The sequence below is a fragment of the Musa acuminata genome, chromosome BXJ1-10 (genome assembly GCF_036884655.1).
Source record: "Musa acuminata AAA Group cultivar baxijiao chromosome BXJ1-10, Cavendish_Baxijiao_AAA, whole genome shotgun sequence".
Lineage (NCBI taxonomy): Eukaryota > Viridiplantae > Streptophyta > Magnoliopsida > Zingiberales > Musaceae > Musa > Musa acuminata.
Window position 1 is genome coordinate 32,261,671 of NC_088336.1, and position 18,889 is coordinate 32,280,559.

An 18,889-nucleotide genomic window follows, 5' to 3' on the forward strand; every position below is an offset into this window, starting at 1 on the left:
AATTTAAATATATTATTATTTTTATATTATTTTTATCATAAAAAAAAAACGAATTGTGATTGCTTCAAATATCTTTCGAGTTATTTTGGTCATTATAGACATAAGAAAAATAGAAAAAGAAGTTAGTGCCTGTGATCGTGCCACGTCAGTCACTGATCGTTGCGTGATTCGATCGGTCGTGCTACATAGCAGCCATCTCCTGAAGGTTCTGCAGCCAGCGCCTGAAGACTCCGCTCAAACCCATCTCCAGAAGCTTCGACGGCCTCGCAAACCCTACCAAAACCCTACCCCTCTCCGCCTCCATCTATAAAACGGAGACGAGTGCGCCTCGCTTTGTCTCCTCCCCTCATTTCCTCGTGTCTCCCTGTCTTTCTTCTACCATCTCTAAAACCCTCGGGGGTCGCTCGAGAAGGTCACAGCGGGGGAAGAGAAGATGCTTGGCGCTTCGAGGCGATCGGTCGCTTCCGCAGTGCGATCTGCCGGCGCTCGCTGCCGCGTGGTGGTGCCCTTCGTCTCCGCCTCCGCTCCTTCGGTGAGAATTGTTGCATGATGTTGCGCCGTCTTTCCTTCTCTTTGTTCGTTTACTAGGTTATGGTGGTGGATTTGCCTCTTGATGTTGAGTACCTCAGCCGTGCCGACGTGTTATTTGGTCATTTGTTCCGTGCATAAACCCCTCGGTATGCTGCGGAGTTGCCCAGGAATGGTGATCTGAATGACCGCATCCATATTGTTAATCTCGACTCCAGTCCTTTCAATCTTCTGTAGTAGATATTTTCCACCATCAATCACGATTTCTATCTACTCAAATAGCTCAAGATGTTCTATGATCTATGTCCAATTCTGCAAGTTTCTCTTAAATTTTCCTCTGAAACATCATGGGATGACTGATAAATGAAAATACCTTTGGATGTCTGAGAAACTTTACTATAATCTTTGTTAGGTTTTTAAACGGCAATTAATCTTCTAGATTATCTAATTAGTTGTCTGGGAATTTATGATGTTTCAGTTAGTACCATGTTGGAGATGAAAGGTGGGTTGTGATGGTATATAAGACTAGATAAATTCCTTACTTCTGGAAGCATTTTTAGCTATTGGGTTCTAGTCAACTTATATTCAAGTTATTGAATCAATTGGTCAAGCCTTTTATAGGGGAAGATTATTAAATTTTGGTTAGTCATTCCTCTGCTTTTAAACATAGTTGAGATGTTATCAATTGGCTCCTATTTAATCTTGTTTGCTTGAGCATAGTCAAGTACTCATCAATTGTTTCCCAGTCTAAGTAAAGGAAGACCTTGAGCATTTTCTATGATCAAATGGAAAATAAAAATTGTGATAGTACACTATGAAATACTTAAAGTAGAAGACCCTAATCAAGACAATTGAACCATCTAAGGATTCAAGTTAGAATCAATTGAACTGAAATCAGGATACACCATATGATTTACAGGTTGTCAAGTGTTAAAGCTTTTAGCTAGCCGTCATACTTTTTTATCCCAAGCACATGAAATTTTCTGAAATGTAATTTTTACATGTGTTCAGTTTTTTTTTTAAAAGAAACATTCAAAAGAACAACAGGAATAAGCCATAGTTGCAACCAAATGTACTTAATTGATGCCTTCTTTTTTTTCCTTTTCAGGCAACTGAGACTGATTACAAACTCCCAGACTCACCATACAGATATTTTTCTACATTTTCTGCACCAAAAAACAATGGATCCAAATTTGGGATGCATTTGAACTCGAGACACAGTATGCTTGCCTGCAGCCGTCTTGAATCAACTGTAGCTGCAACTGATTCATCTGAGCCGCCGAGTGAGAAGTATGAGTACCAGGCTGAGGTATGCCAGATGGAAGTCCTATTGTGCAGTTTCATCTATCAAAATAACACATCTCATACTCTCTTCTAATTAACATAACAGGTTAGTCGGCTAATGGACCTTATAGTGCACAGCCTGTATAGCAACAAGGAGGTCTTTTTGCGGGAACTTGTTAGGTTTGTGTTTATTTTGTTGCTTTACCGTGTTATTTTTGTGTCTGTGTTCTAGAAACTGATATTCTTCAGTTAGATCAAATATTATCCACCTATCTTGTTGACACTATTGGTATTTTGGGGAAATAATTAGCACAGCTGAATGCCATTTGGTGCATAAAACATTATTGGGTTTCCTGAAAAAGTGTGATTTCATGTTGCATGCAGCCTAGATACCATGTAGTTTGCCTGCAAAAGTTCCTGCCTTTTAGCTTTTTGTGATATTTTTCTAAAATAATTCTTGTTTTGGGGTCTTGCTATTCTAATATGGCATTTTGGAGGAAAGCATTTTTAACTTTTTCTATGAATAATTGCAGCAATGCAAGTGATGCACTTGATAAGCTGCGCTTCCTAAGTGTCACGAAGCCTGAGCTTTTGAAGGATGCTGTTGACCTCGATATTCGTATTCAGACCGACAAAGACAATGGGATTATCACAATTACGTAAGTATTACTAATGTAGAACCAAGAGTGCCTACATATATGTTTGATGATGAGAAAGAAGCTTTAGCCAAATTATAATGGTTTTCTTTTTTTCAGTGATACTGGAATTGGTATGACTAGACAAGAACTTGTTGACTGCCTTGGAACCATTGCACAGAGTGGAACAGCCAAATTTTTGAAGGCATTGAAGGTACAGGCAGTTGCTTGAGCGACCCATCTTTTTTTCAGTTATTGGCATCACTATATTTTATCCTTGTGGATCTGAGGTCTTGTATTCTATATACAGGATAGCAAGGATGCTGGTGTCGACAGCAATTTAATCGGTCAGTTTGGTGTAGGTTTTTATTCTGCATTCCTTGTATCTGACAAGGTAAATCTTAAGCGTGATTTTTTAAAAAAATTGGTTGCCACCATATGAGTTTTTAGCTATACCAACAGTTTCTAAAATGCTTTTTTTTTTGTTATAAATAGGTAGTTGTTTCAACAAAAAGTCCAACATCTGACAAGCAATATGTGTGGGAGGGAGAGGCTAATGCTAACTCTTACACTATTCGGGAGGAAACAGACCCGGAAAAGCTCGTTCCAAGAGGAACTCGCCTAACATTGTACCTCAAGGTCTGTAAGTTTGCCTTCTGTAGTGTAGCAAACATTCCGGATGATTTTCATAATTTGTTTCTCACCATTGTAAGTTATGCTCAGCGAGATGACAAAGGTTTTGCTCATCCGGAGAGGATCCAGAATCTTGTGAAGAACTATTCACAGTTTGTCTCATTCCCAATCTACACATGGCAAGAGAAAGGTTTTACTAAAGAGGTAAGGGATTAGTGTGGCAAGTAGGAAGGAACATACAGATCTAGAACCTGTTTCCAGTGACTCCTGGCAATCAAACATGAACTGCCTTCAAGTTAGTTCCATCCTGATAATCTCATTTACGTTTATTAGGTGGAGGTAGATGAGGATCCAAGTGAAGCTAAAAAGGAGGGTGATGAGGATCCTACCGTGGAAGTATGTGTTCTCCAATGTTCATTTTGATGTTGCATAATTCTAGTTGTTATACTACCTCTAGTTGATGTTTGGGTCTGTAATTGTGCTTTTTTATGTTTTCATATAGAAGAAGAAGAAAACTAAGAAAGTTGTGGAGAGATACTGGGATTGGGAGCTCTCCAACGAAACACAGCCTATATGGGTGAGCAATATGCCCAAAAATATTTTTTGGCATCATCTCAGTTCAGATCTGTTTCTTTGTTTTGTAACATGTACATGTTACTGCAGCTGCGCAATCCAAAGGATGTGACTACTGAGGAGTATAATGAATTTTTCAGGAAGACTTTTAACGAATACCTGGATCCTTTGGCTTCTTCACATTTCACAACCGAGGTACTTTGTTATTTATCAGACTCCATTTGTGGTTGTGCTATAGTAGTAAAGATAGAATTATAATTTGGTTGCTTGTCAAAATACTTGATCAGATTTGACAGTGTCGGCTTCACATAAACCAAAAAAAATATTTACAGAAAGTTGGTCATTTGAGTTTTTCCTTGTTCGTTTGTGTTTTTAATTGCTTAATTGAATTACTAACGAAAGTCACAAAATTTAAGATTTTTGATATTTCTGGTCATTCTAAAATATATATGGCAAGTGGAGTTTGTGCTTATCATAAAACCTTGCTCAATCGGAAAAAATGATTTTTTTTTTTTGAGCTGGTCAATTGAGTTATCATCAAATATTTAGATTTTTTATGCTTTGGGTCATTCTAAGACCATATCTAGTAATTGGAGTGTCTTGTTTTAAGATTCTGCTGCCTGTAATACAAATCTTGTATGTTCATGTATACTTATCTGCCGTATGTCATATTATGCCTTTTTTGCATTGTGACTATCTAAAAGTTCTACAAGTTTGACCGGTACTTTTTCGCTAAGATGCTCAGTTATCTGAATGTGGAACACACCATATTAATTTATTTCTCAATGTATGTGCAGTCTTCTACCTTGAAATGAAAGTTGAATATTACAAATGGATATCGCTCTTATTTGCATTTGAAGAAACCACATGTTTTTTAAACGCCAAATTATTTTCATTTTCCTGCCTATAGTTCTAAGTATGCTTTGCTTAAATATCTAGTTGGCCATATGATATTTTCTTGCTGCAGGGCGAGGTGGAATTCAGGTCCATTCTTTTTGTTCCGGCTGTCAAAAAGGATGAAATTGTTGACATAAAGACTAAGAATATAAGGTTGTATGTCAAGCGTGTCTTCATATCTGATGATTTTGACGGGGAATTGGTATGGATCGTCTACCTAAACCAATTGATGTCATCTATTTTTTAGAAATTATACTGACACCTGATGCATAATGGGTTATTAGTTCCCAAGATATTTGAGCTTTGTAAAGGGTGTTGTGGACTCGAATGACCTTCCACTAAATGTGTCACGAGAGATCCTTCAAGAAAGCCGAATTGTAAGTCAACTTTCTGAACATGCCAAATGTCCCTTCTTTTCTATAGAGAAGTTGCCGTCTCTTCACTCCTATTTTTCCTCAACAATTCATGCGGCTAACTTTGAGGCTCCTTAATCTTCTAGGTCCGTATAATGAGAAAAAGGTTAGTTCGCAAAGCCTTTGACATGATATTGGGCATCTCTCTCAGTGAAAACAAAGATGTAAGTGCTTCATTCCCTTATGTATTATATCTAGAAATCACTTTTGTTCAAGGTTGTTTTTGTATAATTTTTAATATCGGTTATGAGAATCTGCGGACACTTGTATGAAATGTCAGGATTATGACAAGTTCTGGGAGAATTTTGGCAAAAACTTAAAGTTGGGCTGTATCGAAGATCATGGGAATCATAAGCGCATTGCTCCACTTCTGAGGTTCTTTTCTTCTCATGGTGATGATGAACTTATTGGCTTGGATGAGTATGTTGAAAATATGAAGCCAGAACAAAAGGATATCTATTACATAGCTGCAGACAGCTTGACAAGTGCAAGGAATGCACCTTTCCTAGAACGACTTCATGAGAAGGATTTTGAGGTATATTTTTGTATTATAGTTTACCTAAAACACATAAACCATTGTTCTTGTGTTAGTTACTTTTGAACTAAATTATGGATCTCTCATCTTTCAGGTGCTATTTTTAGTTGATCCCATGGATGAGATTGCTATCCAGCATCTCAAGTCTTATAAGGAGAAGAATTTTGTTGACATCAGCAAGGAGGACCTAGATCTAGGTAACCAATTTTCCTTGTGTTATAATATTTTATGAGCAAAAATTCTTGGTCATATGTAGGTTGCAAGAACCAAATCCAACTGATGTGGCCTGGATTTCAATTCAGAAGCTTCATTTTGTATGCTGATTCGACCTTTCGTACTAAAAATATGATGTTTGATATTGTGATGGCCAAAAATTACCAGAACTAGTATAATGGGAATTGATTTATCTTATCCAAGCTAGAAAGCGTAAAAAAGGTTGCTGCTTTGTTCTTTAATCACAAAGAAAAGAGGAAGGGTGTAGGAGATTAGATAAATAGAAATAAGGTAGAACTTGCAAAGATAACAGATAAATAAGGAGATCAGAACTGTATCTCAAGTAAGCCCGTTTATCTTTACTTTTATTTCTGACCTGAGAGGGATTTGGGGCATAATGCTCTTGGCTTTGTTCAACAAATAAATGTTTTGGTGAAAATTTAGCAATAGTACAATAAAGATGTAAAATCTAATATAACTTTCAGATATTATGATTTAATCCCAAGTGAAAGCAACTGGGTTAACATCAATAATTGAAATCTGGTTTAACATTTATCATCTTTTCTTACTCTTTTAATACCTAATATTGATTGCTATGCTTCAGGAACCAGTATCCATATGTCTTATTACAGACTGCTCTGGTCGTTCACTGTTGTTGTATCCAAATGAGATTTCTTGTATTGTAACTGAAGGCCTTGTTAATCATTATGCCATAGCTGTCTATATTAGAGTGCCTTTATTATTTGTTATTTTCTTTTTTGGTCACATTTTGAAATTGATCCTGGGCAGGTGATAAAAATGAGGAAAAGGAGAAGGAAATTAAACAGGAATATGGCCACATGTGTGACTGGATCAAGAAGAGGTTGGGAGACAAGGTTGCTAGTGTCCAGATATCCGGTCGTCTTAGTACTTCACCATGTGTCCTTGTATCGGGAAGGTTTGGCTGGTCTGCCAACATGGAGAGGTATGCAAATGCATGTGCAGGCAATTCACATAAGATGTGTGTGTGTGTGTGATTACATGGACGATGATTTTGGTCTACTGTAGGTTGATGAAGGCACAAACACTTGGAGATTCATCTAGTTTGGAATTTATGAGAGGGAGGAGAGTTTTCGAAATTAATCCAGAGCATCCCATCATCAAGGATTTGAACGTAAGTGTCTCTTGTCCAAGTTGTATCAGATTTGATTGTCAAGTGAAAGGAAAAACAGTAGGGTGAACTTGCACTCCGTTATCCTTTGTGCTTCTTGGTCCCTAAAAGATTGCATTCATGTCTGTTGACATGAGGAACTCATCGCTCATGCATTTGCATTACTCCTGTTGGCAAATGACGGTCTTCTACACCCAAGATATTTCACCGTCTTTTCTTGCATCATCCTAATATGGCTGGCACTAATATTTGCTTTCATGGGTTAATGCTCTATTTTGTGGTAATGCAGGTTGCATGCAGGAGTCACCCTGATGATCCTGAGGCTCAGAAGGCTGTAGATCTTTTGTATAACACAGCTCTAATTTCCAGTGGTTTCACAGTGAGTACTTCTCCCAATCATTTTGGATACTACTAAATAGATAAACTAGGATCTCTATTGGAATATACATAAATGGATAAACTTGTCTGTCTTGTAATCTTGCAGCCGGAGAACCCCTCAGAATTAAGTGGCAAGATATATGAGATGATGGGCAGTGCACTTGTTGGCAAATGGACAGCCATTCCTTCCCATCCTGCGAGCCCTCTGGCCACAGAACCTATTGAAGCTGAAGTTGTTCAACCACTCGAAGCTGGAGGACAGAAATAAGCTTCGCCTGCTCTGTTTCCTTAGTTCTCCTGAGTCTCCAGTTGTGGAAATCATCGTTAGCTAGCTAGTAGAGCCCGCCCCCCCCCCCCCCCCCCCCCCCCCCTTTTTTATCATGTTGTTATGCTGTAACGTGATTGTCGTCTGTAGCTGCTTGAACGTCGACCCACTTTGACGTTGGTGTTCTTTATGGCGATGCACGTCATCATATGAAAAGATCAATGTAAAACTGGAATGAATCATGTCTCCAGCACTGTCATAACAGACTAAACGTTCACTATGGTATTGTATTTGATTTTGACGAAGCCCAACAAAGACGGGCGATCAAAGCCCGGATGGGATAAAAGCACCAGTAAAACTGTGTTCTGTGCGTTAATTAAGGTGATCAAAATTCGAATTGTAGAAAATAAGTCTCTTCTTAAAGTAATAAGATTTACACACATCAAGCGTGATTGGGTACCCCATCGCCAAGTCGAGGTTCGTGAGAGGCAGTTTTGATTACAAATCTGCAGTGGTTTTACTGTCGCTCGCCTCAAAGGCGCACGTGCTGGATTGAGGATATTTTCTCAGCATGTCAAAAAACTAAAAAAAAAGAAAAGAGTTTCTTGCAAAGTGGATAAAAATTGATTGTGCGGTTGGCGAGATGGCGAACGGCAGCAAGCGCGAAAAAGCCTCGCTCTTCCTGCGACCGCGGATACGCGGACGGCAGTAGGGTTAGGTGCTGCAGGACATCGACGATGGCGATGCTGCAGCAGCCGCTCCACCTCAGCGCACTGCTCTCCGTTCGTCCGAGGCGTACAAGCAGTAGCAGCCGAAGGAGGACGAATACGAAGCTCTTTCCCGCTTTTAGATGCCGAATAATAGAAGTGGAGCAGGTGGATCCTCGCGGTAATGGGAGAGACCCTCTTCCTCGTAAGTCATTTTCCTTGCATAGTTTTCTTTGTTTCACATACTATTGAGAGAAGAAGAAAATCATTAATAAATTGCTATCTAACAATTTGGTAAAGCAGAATTCTGTTGATAATCTTTTAGGGATTCAGCAATATTCATAATCTGTTTTACGCTTTGGGTTCAGATATGGGAAAAATCGTAGCATCATCTGGGAGGAGAAGGCTTATCTTAACAGTGCTAATTCCTATTATGTTTCCTCAACATCATATAGCAAAAGCGTAAGTTTTATTTCACAAACTTTTGTTCGTACAGTTATTTCTGTCTATCTCTTTTCATGATGGCGAAACATTCTTTAATCTTGTCATTCTTAGAAGCTTGTTCTTTAGAAGCAATAGCATCAAAATCAATTTGATGGTTGATTGATTGGTTATAAAGATATGCACAATTGCAGATTTTTGTATTCTAGAAGCACAATAGTATTAGGATTATGGTTGCTGCATGCATGCCTTCCATGAAAGTTGGCATATGACCTTGTCGATACAAGTATATTCACCGTACTGCATGTGTGCCTTAAATGTACTGAAGTGTACATGGGTACTTTGTTGAAATGAACAGCCTGATGTAACATGATGGATTCTTCATCCATTGTGAGCTGTTCTAACTTATCAAATACAGCTCTGAGAAAGAAATGACAACAAAGCATTCTTTAATAGTTGCAAGTTCAATACATAAAACATTTGAATTAACTCAGGTTCACAGCACAGTCAATGTTTTCCTTCTAATTGAAGTTAACCTTAAAGAATGCGTGGACATTTTTTACATATGGCACTCAAAATGGGAAGATCATAATCAATTTGAAAGCGATGTTTTTGTTTCTTCAGGGTCGATGTAGGAGAAGCATCAATTCTTCAAAATGGGGTGAGGAATTTTATGTCCAAGGCAAAAGCTGCTGGTTTGCTCCGTTTGGCTTTCCATGATGCAGGAACGTTTGATTTGGATGACAAATCAGGTCCTTGCTCCACAAATCAATGCTTTAATGACTTGGTATATGAATGCCTTTAGTTCAGGGGAAGCTTAGATGATGAATAAATAAACAAGATATCAGCTCCTGTCCAGGGTTTATGACTATTTGGACTAGATTCTTATTAAACCACAGTGGTAAGTTTTTCTTTGTACCATCTGCTGCAGGTGGTATGAATGGTTCCATAGTTTATGAACTCGACAGACCTGAAAATGCTGGCCTTAACAAATCTCTGAAGGTATGTTTTCCTATCAAGAGACATACGATACAAGAATATACCTCATTATGCATGCATGTCTAGATGGATTTATGAACACAAAACACATATAATTTTGTATATTTTCACTTCTCAACACATATGTTCTACATATATATATGGATGGATAACAAGTTAAAAGCTTATATGCATAATGCACCTCAATAAATATACATAGTTGCACATGTATGGACAGATAGCTTACATGAATGATTTACTATAAAATTGTGAGAATGCTTGAAACTACTTGCTGATGGATAAATATCAAATCCTCAAATTTCTTCAATTTATTGGGTCCATCCTTTAGGTATTAGAGAAAGCCAAGATGGAAATTGAAAAAAATCAGCAAGGTACATGATCTACAGCATGCAATTTCCACTGCTTTTGATGGAACTCCTCTCTTTAAGTGGCTCTTTAACATCTAGTATCTTGGGCGGACCTGATTGCTGTGGCTGGTGCTGAGGCTGTTTCATTCTGTGGAGGGCCTGTTATTCCTGTTCAATTAGGTCGGCTGGATGCAAGGTGCAAAATCCTATCTTAATCAGTCTACTTTTAAATACCAAGTGCAGAACATATACTTGATATGCTAATGTCATGTCAACAATGCGGTTGTTCAGTCGCACAAGTAATTTCAGAGTTCTTCTATATTTCGTACCTTTTGGTTTTCTTGATCTTGTTTGTATTAAAAACTTATCCGAAGTTCATTTGGCAGGATATGAAAATTTTGTTTTCAAATAATTCCTTTTCAATATTCTGAGTATGTGCGCTGCTCTTTAGGACACCAGATCCTCAAGGGAAGCTTCCTCAAGAAACTCTTGATGCCTCTGGTCTAAAGAAATGCTTTTTGAAGAAAGGCTTTTCGTGAGTTCTGCATTTTCTTGACAGGTTTAGTTGGCAGTTCACTTGGAAGAGACCTCTGTGATCTCACTTTGCTAGTAAAGGACCTTTTCTTTATCTGAACAAGTACATATTTGAATCCTTTTGTTATAATAACATAAATGCATCTATTCTCATAAAACTTGAGCTTTCTAAAATTTTTGTGTCATGAAATATATACATCTGTTAGTCATTTACTAGGTCTGGTTATTAACTTAAATTATGAAAAAATATCTTAATACCAATAAAAGTATGACGAGTGTTGATTCTTGATACAGTGCCTCTCTTGTTTGTCCCCCCAATGCTTACTGTTGAAAACTTTTATGATAACTGATATACTGTGTTATGGAATCTGGACTCCTAGTCTCCAATGAGGTTTTGCATCAACTCTCCACATTTGGGAATCAAACTTTTCTAAGGCAAGTGTTCTAACCCTATCCTACAGAAATCCTAATCTTTGTTTTCATTTTAATTCTACATAATTCGAAAGATTTTAGCTTAGCACCAGACCTTTCTTTTATTTTGATACAAAGCCATGAATCTGTAATTTTTCGGTAATCTGACCTCTATGCATTGTTTCGGACTTAACTTTTAATACTAAACTCTGATTTAGGCAAAGCCTAATCCATTTGAAAGTAGACTGAAAGACTTTTATTTTGATACCTAGATTGAATGATTTGGAGTTTAAATGCCTACTAAGACTTCTGTTTCAATTAACCCTACAGATTCTGCAAAACTGGGACTGTAATTTCTGATCTCTTATTGCTTAACTGCTTATAACTTTCTGCTGGGAACTCAGATTCATGCAAAGTATGATTTATTGGAAACTAGATTTAAAATACTATATGCCATGGATATGCTCCTTATGCCAATGATATGCTTCAATTACCTTTCCTCAATTGTATGAACAGAACATGTTTCGAACGATACGATATTGTAATTCTGCATTCAAACAAAACATGCTTTTGTTTCATCTTGTATCTCTGCTTTGTATTTTGATACCTTATTTGTTTGAAAATTGTCCTCTTTGCTATGGATATGTTAGTCACTTGCTGAGCTTTATATGTTCATCCCATTACTATATAAATTTTTCAGGATAGCTTATCGCTCTCTAAAGTGGAGTTTGGTTTCAGTTTGTTAATTCAGTTACTTAGTTGCTATGGCAGATTGGCTACCGAACAATTATGACCTTTAAGTACAAACACTGAACAATGAAGTAGTACAATCTGTTACTAAGTTCTGTGACAGCAGATACCGAGCAAGTTCACCTCTCTTAATCCCAAATGTGTGCAACTGTTTAATTCTAGAGTCTAAACACAAGAATCTAGATACGGTTACTTGAGTCTTTCGTTTGCCATTGTAATGCAAAATACCAATTCAAGAGAGAGATTTTTTAAATGATTATTTATGAAACTTAGATGTAAAAAAATCAGGTTTTAGTCATTGAGTTAGATGATACAATGAAGAGTATGATATCACTTTTTTTTTTTTCTTAAAGCATTTATAATTTTGATGGCTGAGATCACGTATCTTGTGACTGAGAACATTAAAGTGGAATTATGTTGACAGGACACAGGAACTTGTTGCATTATCTGGAGCACATACAATTGGAAACAAAGGTTTTGGAAGTCCTGTTGTTTTTGACAATGCTTACTTCAATATACTACTCGAAAAAACATGGACATCTTCAGGTGAATGGTTCAACTTCAAGTTCCTGATGTTTTGTATATTTCATGAACTAGATATCTACTCTGTACATAAAATTGTATAACCCCACGGCGCAGATAACGGAAGATGACATTTACGAGCTGCAGTCTTAATATATCTTCTTAAACCATAGTTATGTCATGTTCAGAGATGTGATAGCTGTTTGTCCTGGTTATCTGATAACCTAAAGGCCACTTTGTTCAAGCTTTAGCCACTAATGCTCTTATCAGATGCGCAACAAGGAACAGATCATAATATAAATATGCAGAGGAATCATCTGTTGTTTTAAAGTCATGGTTTCTTCTATCTGTTTTTAAGATGTTTTGCTTTTGATATATTTGCACAAAATTGGCCAGGCTCTGCTATATTCAACATCTTCATTTACTGTTTTCTGTATCCTTTCCTGAGAGAATTTCTTCTTGCTACTCTACTCTTGTCATAAAGGTGGCATGTCAAGCATGATAGGGCTTCCATCAGATCGAGCACTAGCCGAGGACGAGGAGTGCTTAAGGTCTTTCTTCACCACATTTACTTTGTACCATCTTATGACATGGTGGGGAAGGTATTCTTCTTCTACGGCTAATGATCTAAAGACCTGTTGCTCGATCTGCAGGTGGATTAAGATCTATGCTGGTGATCAAACCAAGTTTTTTGATGATTTTAGGAATGCATACATCAAGCTCGTAAACTCTGGTGCTTCATGGAGAATTGTCTGACTAGATTCTTGTTATACTTAAAAAGATATAGTTTTTCTCTCTTCTCTTCGTGTAATTATAGAATGGCAAATTAAGAAGTAGATTTGATCTCTATGCTAGTGATCAAGCCAAGTTTTTCAATGATTTTAGGAATGCATACATCAGGCTCATAAACTCTGGTGCTTCATGGAGGATTGTCTGACTAGATTCTTGTTATACTTAAAATGATTTAGTTTTTCTCCCTTCTCTTCTTGTAATTATAGAATGGCAAATTAAGAAATCGATTTGATCATCATTTCTTATTGTTACAGCCTGCTTAAGCAGGAATAATTGAGTATATATAGTTTGGTTTGCAACTAATGTTTAAATTTCTCAAAACATTTCCAACCAAAAGTGGAAAATGTTGTGTTCTAAATCATGACTTGAGTGAGACTCTATCTCTTAGATTTTTCAACTAATGTTCATATCATAGTTTGTCTTACTTGTTCGTACCAATTCATCAGCTATCGATACGGTATATATCAAGTCATATCAAATCGTATTGAGTGTATCGATATACCATCCATATCGATCTTCTATCGAATGGATATGTATTGTCTACGATACGATGAACCTTGGTTTAGTTTTCCTTATTATGCTTATGAACCCCTCAAGCATTTCATGTCTCCTTTACCCGATCTCACCCAATAATCCTATATCAATAGGAATGCAAATACTTTGGCTCATAATATTACAAATTTTGGTAGATAAAACTATACCGATTTTTTGGAAAGGTGATTCACCACCTAATGTTTTATATGAGGACTCTTTGACTTTATATATATATATATATATATATATATATATATATATATATATATATATATATATATATATATATATATATATATATATATATATATATTAATGATCTGTTATAAACTCTCATCTTGATTAATAAGACGAAGCTTATCCCATCTCTGGAGATAAGAATGGGGTCGATCATTTCTATTACTTCTCGGATTAATCCAGTAGCAGATGATGGAAGCCTTTCCCCCCCAACTATGAACTGAACACAACTTTTGGAGGTCTAATTATCAATTAACAGAGCAGTATCATCAAGAAAGCTGTGACATATAAGCAGCTCAAATTGGGAAGCAACAAAACACTACAGCCAAGATGAATAATCATACACTCTATGATCGCAGGCACACACACATTGGTCACAAAGAAAGATCATTATTTCTTCATGACAAATCATGAAGAACTATGGAAATCACAAGATGTATCCATAAAACATGTCTATTATTATAGCTGCATAGATTACAGTCCGCCATTAGCCTGCAAAAGAAGGATTTGGTGGGGGAAAAAACAACCACAAGGAGGTTGTCATGGCATGCTCCAAAGTAGTGCTCGCTGCCATACCCAAATCCTACACATCTCAGGCATCAGAACCGAACCGTGCAAAAGCAACCAAGCAAAGACCCACAATGAAGACAATGACGGACACAATTGACTCAGCCGACGCGAAGCCAAGACCGGAACAACTCTAAAGACTGACTGACTTCAAGCTTCAAAGTTTTGACCCACAAGCATTCCCTAAAACACCAGAGGAGCAATTTATGATGCTTCCCTGGTAACACAACCGGGATCATACGAAAAACATCTATCATGTGCAATAACGAGACTCGTAAAGTGAGGTGATTTCCGCACCGAGATCAAAATAGAGGATAGCCAGCCGCCCTAAAACAGAGTTCCCTTGCGGAAGAACATCTGCAAAAACTTGAGATTGGCCAACAGTCCACGGAAGATTACCAGATCTGTGATGAAGTTGAGAACCCACCACCAAATGCCATGAGCCAAAAAACAAGCTGAAAGATATTGTTGCAGTTCATGATCTGTTTCTGGTGCTGAAGCTTATGAAAAGTAAGCTCAATGGTCAGACTCTAAAGATCCCCTGCGCTAGGAAAGGATATCGCACCACCACAGCTTCTCCTCTAGCAACCCAATCCCATAGGTGCTGATCAAACGGCAGTGCTGAAGATTCAGACCCACCATAGAGCTCCCCATGTTACCCAAGAATGGCAGACTCTTCTGTGTGACCTTTGAGCAACTTGAGAGAGAGAGGATGCGCAGGTTAAGCTGCCTTGCTGATGCCAGGACTGCCACACCGTAATCACTTATGGAGCAACTCGACAAATCAAGGTTATCGAGCTCAGAGCAACCATCTGCAATCGCCAGTAGGCTTCTGTCAGTGATCTGCTTACAACCATCAAGATTAAACACCTTCAGAGTGCCTCCATGTGACTTGACCAGCATAGCGACCAACGCATCGGTCACATTAACACAACTGCTAAGATTGACCTCCACGAAGCCCGCCTTAGAATTCCCAATCAGTGGGATGAGCGAAGCATCAGTCACTCCAATTTGTCCACTCAAGTCTACATTCTGTAGCTGGGGGCAGATCTTTCCCACTGCTTGCAAGCTAGCATCAGTAACACCGGGACAATCATGAATTGTCAGGGACCTAAGAGACACGCATGATGGTATTTGGGTAGGGCATAAAGTGATGTCTTTGATGCCCAAGCATCTCACCAGAGCCAGTGACTTCAACTCAGGATTGCATTTCAACAGAGAACTGACACCGACAAGAGTGACCTGGTTACAATCCTCAAGGTGCAAATTCTCAACTGCTCTTGCAGTTTCTGCAAAAGCTCTCAAACCAGCATCAGACAGGTAGTCAGATTTGCAAATGAAGAGCTGCTTCAGAGAGGGGGAACCCTTTGCAATAGCTTCCAATCCCATATCCGTAAGCCCACTGCAAGAGGTGATAGAAATGGACCTCAACCTCTGCAAGCCAAGAGTCTTTCCCATAACCCAGAATCCCTTCTCATTCACCTTCTGTAGGTCAATAAGGGCTAAGTCGATTACATTCTTCCCGTAGTGACCGATGACAGCAAGCACGATATCACTGATGTTCAAAGTCTGAAGTTTTATTCGTTGCAAGGATGACGAGGCCGAAGAAACCAAGCTTGCAATTCCCTGATCGCCAACACGCATGCAGTCCTTGACAGTGACAGACTTCAAGTTCGGACAGCAACGACCAATAGCCTGCAGACCTTCATTACGGATGCTCGAGCAAGACTCGATTGTCAAAGATGTCAAGTTGGGGCACTTCTGTGCAACAGCTATCAAGCCTTTGTCCGAGATTTGTGGGCACTGGCAGAGGTCAATCTTTTCCAACAGGGGGCATCCATCAGCAATCTCTGAAAGGCCAGCATCAGTGATTAAGGGCACCTTCCACAAAGATAGAACCCGAAGCGAAGGACAGCCATGGGCAATCGCAGAGAGTCCAACATCGGTGACCCGAGTCGAATTACTTCCTCGGATGAAAAGCCTGCCCAGCCCACCACGGCTGCAGCTTCCGAAGGCGATGGAAGCAAGTCTAATATCGGTAGCTTCCTCTGCATCCAAGCGCCTGGTGAGATACCCGTTGTTCTCACATTCCTTCTCCTCTGCACAAACACCTTTGTTAAGATCCGGCATCCGTGTCTTCACTGATTCATCAGTGGTCTTCATCCGGGCGGCAAGTTGCGAAGAACGAATGCTGATCAGAAGCATAAGCCACCGCTTCGACACACATGCACAGCTGCTTCTCTCCTTCTCTCCCGGCAAACGCCTGAGGATCTCGAAGAGGCACTCATCAGGAAGGGTGTCGATCGACCGTGGCTGCTGCTTTTCTGCTGCCACCTCTTCTCTCCCTCTGAAGCTGAAGCTGAAGCCGAGAGGAGCAATGACCCGAGCCCTCTTGCGAGGGGGGCAGTAGACATCGACGTTCCGACCGGGAGACAGGAACCGGCTGGAACCCGGGAAAAGAGGGCAGAGATCATCGCCACCTGCAAGAACGGCGATCGTCGATCGAATCGAGTCAACAACGCAGAAACATGATCCCATGAAAACACTTGAAAGAATCAAAGTAGCTTCAAAGCACACGATCCCGCGGTGAAACCTCGATATCAGCGTTGTTCTAAGCTACAACTCAGAATCCAATTGTCATGCATTAAACCTTCCAAAACCAGACAAGATAGTAGAGCGAAACATAGAGATCTGCTCCACCCTCAAACCACAAGGGGAACCCCAAAGAGTTCCCAAGATGCAGTCGAATCACACGTTCGAGCAACAAAAGGATGATGATTTTGCAGATCTCAGAAACAAAGGGAAATCTACGGCATCGATGTAGATCGGCAAGGTTCCCAGCCTCAGACAAGATCAAGAGCAAAAGGAACCGTCCGATCCCCAAAAACCGCTGCTAGAAAGGAAACTCTTCGTCGACGAAAGAGCAACAGAAATCAACGCATCAGCAAGGAGCAAAGAGGCGTTACCTCCGTAGTTGACGAGAGCCGCCATGACGACAGGCGCAACCCCGAGTAGCCCAATTCGACCACCAGAAACACCACCACCACCACCACCACCACCAACAACAACAGAGCGCTAATTGTGGAATTCGCAGGCACCGTCGGGAGCATCACAAGTAGCACTCCACACATGCAGAGAGGGGGGGAGGAGGAGGAGGATCCCGCTGCTGGTGGAATGGGTACTGGGGTCGAAGATAGAAGAAGGGGGCAAGAGAGGCGTAGGAAAGGGAGAGGTGACGTGAAAGCGACGGGGGAGGGAGAGGGGGGATGGACTGAGGCGGAATCCCCTTCTTGCCCTTGGCGCGCACTGCATCCGTCCTCCCCTCGACACGGCGCCCGCACCGCGTTCGGTGGGCGACGCACGTTTTGCTTCCACACGCCGGAGGAAGAAGGTTCGCGGTGGTCCGCCTCACAGGGCAAGGGAAGCCGCACCTGCACGCCGTCGTCGTGTCCGCGGCGATCCACGCTGCAATAATAATAATAATATTATTATTATACACCTTTAAAATAAGGTGAATGAATGAGGAATAAGAAATATAATATTCACCCTTGGTGACGTGGCCACTTTTGCTTTACAATAGGCCTTGGCCCAATCAACTATCGGCACGGCATCGATCCACCGACCCAAAAACAGCCCAATTTGGCCCATCATAAACCTATATCCAAAAATCCATCACGAAACGTGAGAAATATAATGGCATATTTTTATGTTTAATTTTCGTATACATATTCATCTTATCCCGATCATAAACAATCAAAGAAGAAAATTAAGAAAAATTATATGATAAGTTAGTGATCAACCGTAATACTGGTTAGATCTTGTTTAGCATATGTTAAGGGGATTTATGTACACTTAGTAAGTTTAGCTCGATCTAGACCCGAAGGCACGGGGGTGTTCGAGGAACCTTCACAGCAGCTTTGACATGGGTGAGGTGACTCTAAGGTGGTCTTCACGTGGTCTCGGTCTACTCAAGGTGGTCTTAAGGTGGTGGAGTCTGGTCTCCTTAGTGGGTTCCTAGGTCCGACCTTGGGTCAACATTGGAGTCAACTTTCATACCTAACCAGTTAAGGGAATTCTTTGTAATAGCCTCAACGCCTTCCTTTTAGTGTTTTGTCCATGGGGGCAAGAAGTCTGAATAGCTTCCTATGGATTATTATCCACGAGAAAGGTGAAACAAGTCTGAACGACCTCTTATGGATTGCTGTCCATGGGGTCGATAGGATCAGTCTAAACGACCTCCCGTGGACAACAACATACTGTAACCCTCCTACATAATTGCTCCTCGGAGAATGATTCGATCTTTTCTTTCCACGTTAGCACCTCCGAGATAATGAGATGATTAGTTGACGGATGAGAATTGATTATCAAAATACTTCCTATCAACATATTTTAATGACATGCAAATCCTACAAATGAAATGTCCATCTAAAAAATAGGTATAGCTAAAATGAAATATTTTTTGTTAGAAAAATATATAAAGATTATACCATATCTAAAGTACTCCTAAAATGTCTTTGTCATCATAAAATTCAATTTGATGGCGT

The 18,889-nt window shown here is 39.6% G+C and overlaps 3 protein-coding genes across 3 annotated transcripts; 2 read left to right on the top strand and 1 right to left on the bottom strand.

Annotated features, from left to right (window-relative positions):
* Positions 1–207: 207 nt before the first annotated feature.
* On the top strand, positions 208–7,784 carry LOC135596248 (heat shock protein 90-6, mitochondrial-like). Its single transcript, XM_065088281.1, has 20 exons — positions 208–532; positions 1,637–1,837; positions 1,919–1,992; positions 2,346–2,471; positions 2,568–2,661; positions 2,758–2,841; positions 2,943–3,086; positions 3,171–3,284; positions 3,414–3,476; positions 3,583–3,657; positions 3,744–3,848; positions 4,621–4,752; positions 4,835–4,927; positions 5,050–5,127; positions 5,244–5,498; positions 5,593–5,695; positions 6,501–6,675; positions 6,759–6,864; positions 7,151–7,240; positions 7,346–7,784. Exons 1-20 carry the CDS (start codon positions 434–436, stop codon positions 7,505–7,507), a joined length of 2,373 nt encoding a protein of 790 aa, XP_064944353.1. The 5' UTR covers positions 208–433; the 3' UTR covers positions 7,508–7,784.
* A 334-nt stretch (positions 7,785–8,118) lies between these two features.
* Positions 8,119–13,091, top strand: LOC103969335 (putative L-ascorbate peroxidase 6). Its single transcript, XM_009382836.3, has 10 exons — positions 8,119–8,416; positions 8,580–8,673; positions 9,277–9,404; positions 9,584–9,654; positions 9,980–10,022; positions 10,098–10,194; positions 10,450–10,533; positions 12,118–12,239; positions 12,700–12,766; positions 12,869–13,091. Exons 1-10 carry the CDS (start codon positions 8,242–8,244, stop codon positions 12,969–12,971), a joined length of 984 nt encoding a protein of 327 aa, XP_009381111.3. The 5' UTR covers positions 8,119–8,241; the 3' UTR covers positions 12,972–13,091.
* Positions 13,092–14,215: 1,124 nt separating this feature from the next.
* On the bottom strand, positions 14,216–17,792 carry LOC135580861 (EIN3-binding F-box protein 1-like). Its single transcript, XM_065088284.1, has 2 exons — positions 17,312–17,792; positions 14,216–16,825 (listed from the first exon to the last, which is right to left on the bottom strand). The coding sequence occupies exons 1-2, from the start codon at positions 17,334–17,336 to the stop codon at positions 14,892–14,894; spliced, it is 1,959 nt and encodes a 652-aa protein (XP_064944356.1). The 5' UTR covers positions 17,337–17,792; the 3' UTR covers positions 14,216–14,891.
* Between the last annotated feature and the right edge of the window lie 1,097 nt (positions 17,793–18,889).

Coding starts and splice junctions, on each gene's coding strand:
- LOC135596248 (XM_065088281.1), top strand. CDS start 434: ATGCTTGGCGCTTCGAGGCGATCGGTCGCTTCCGCAGTGCGATCTGCC. Junction 1,838..1,918: donor AGTATGAGTACCAGGCTGAG/GTATGCCAGATG, acceptor TTAACATAACAG/GTTAGTCGGCTAATGGACCT. Junction 6,865..7,150: donor CCATCATCAAGGATTTGAAC/GTAAGTGTCTCT, acceptor GTGGTAATGCAG/GTTGCATGCAGGAGTCACCC.
- LOC103969335 (XM_009382836.3), top strand. CDS start 8,242: ATGGCGATGCTGCAGCAGCCGCTCCACCTCAGCGCACTGCTCTCCGTT. Junction 8,674..9,276: donor CAACATCATATAGCAAAAGC/GTAAGTTTTATT, acceptor TTGTTTCTTCAG/GGTCGATGTAGGAGAAGCAT. Junction 9,655..9,979: donor GCCTTAACAAATCTCTGAAG/GTATGTTTTCCT, acceptor TCCATCCTTTAG/GTATTAGAGAAAGCCAAGAT.
- LOC135580861 (XM_065088284.1), bottom strand. CDS start 17,336: ATGGCGGCTCTCGTCAACTACGGAG. Junction 16,826..17,311: donor GGCTCTCGTCAACTACGGAG/GTAACGCCTCTT, acceptor CCGTTCTTGCAG/GTGGCGATGATCTCTGCCCT.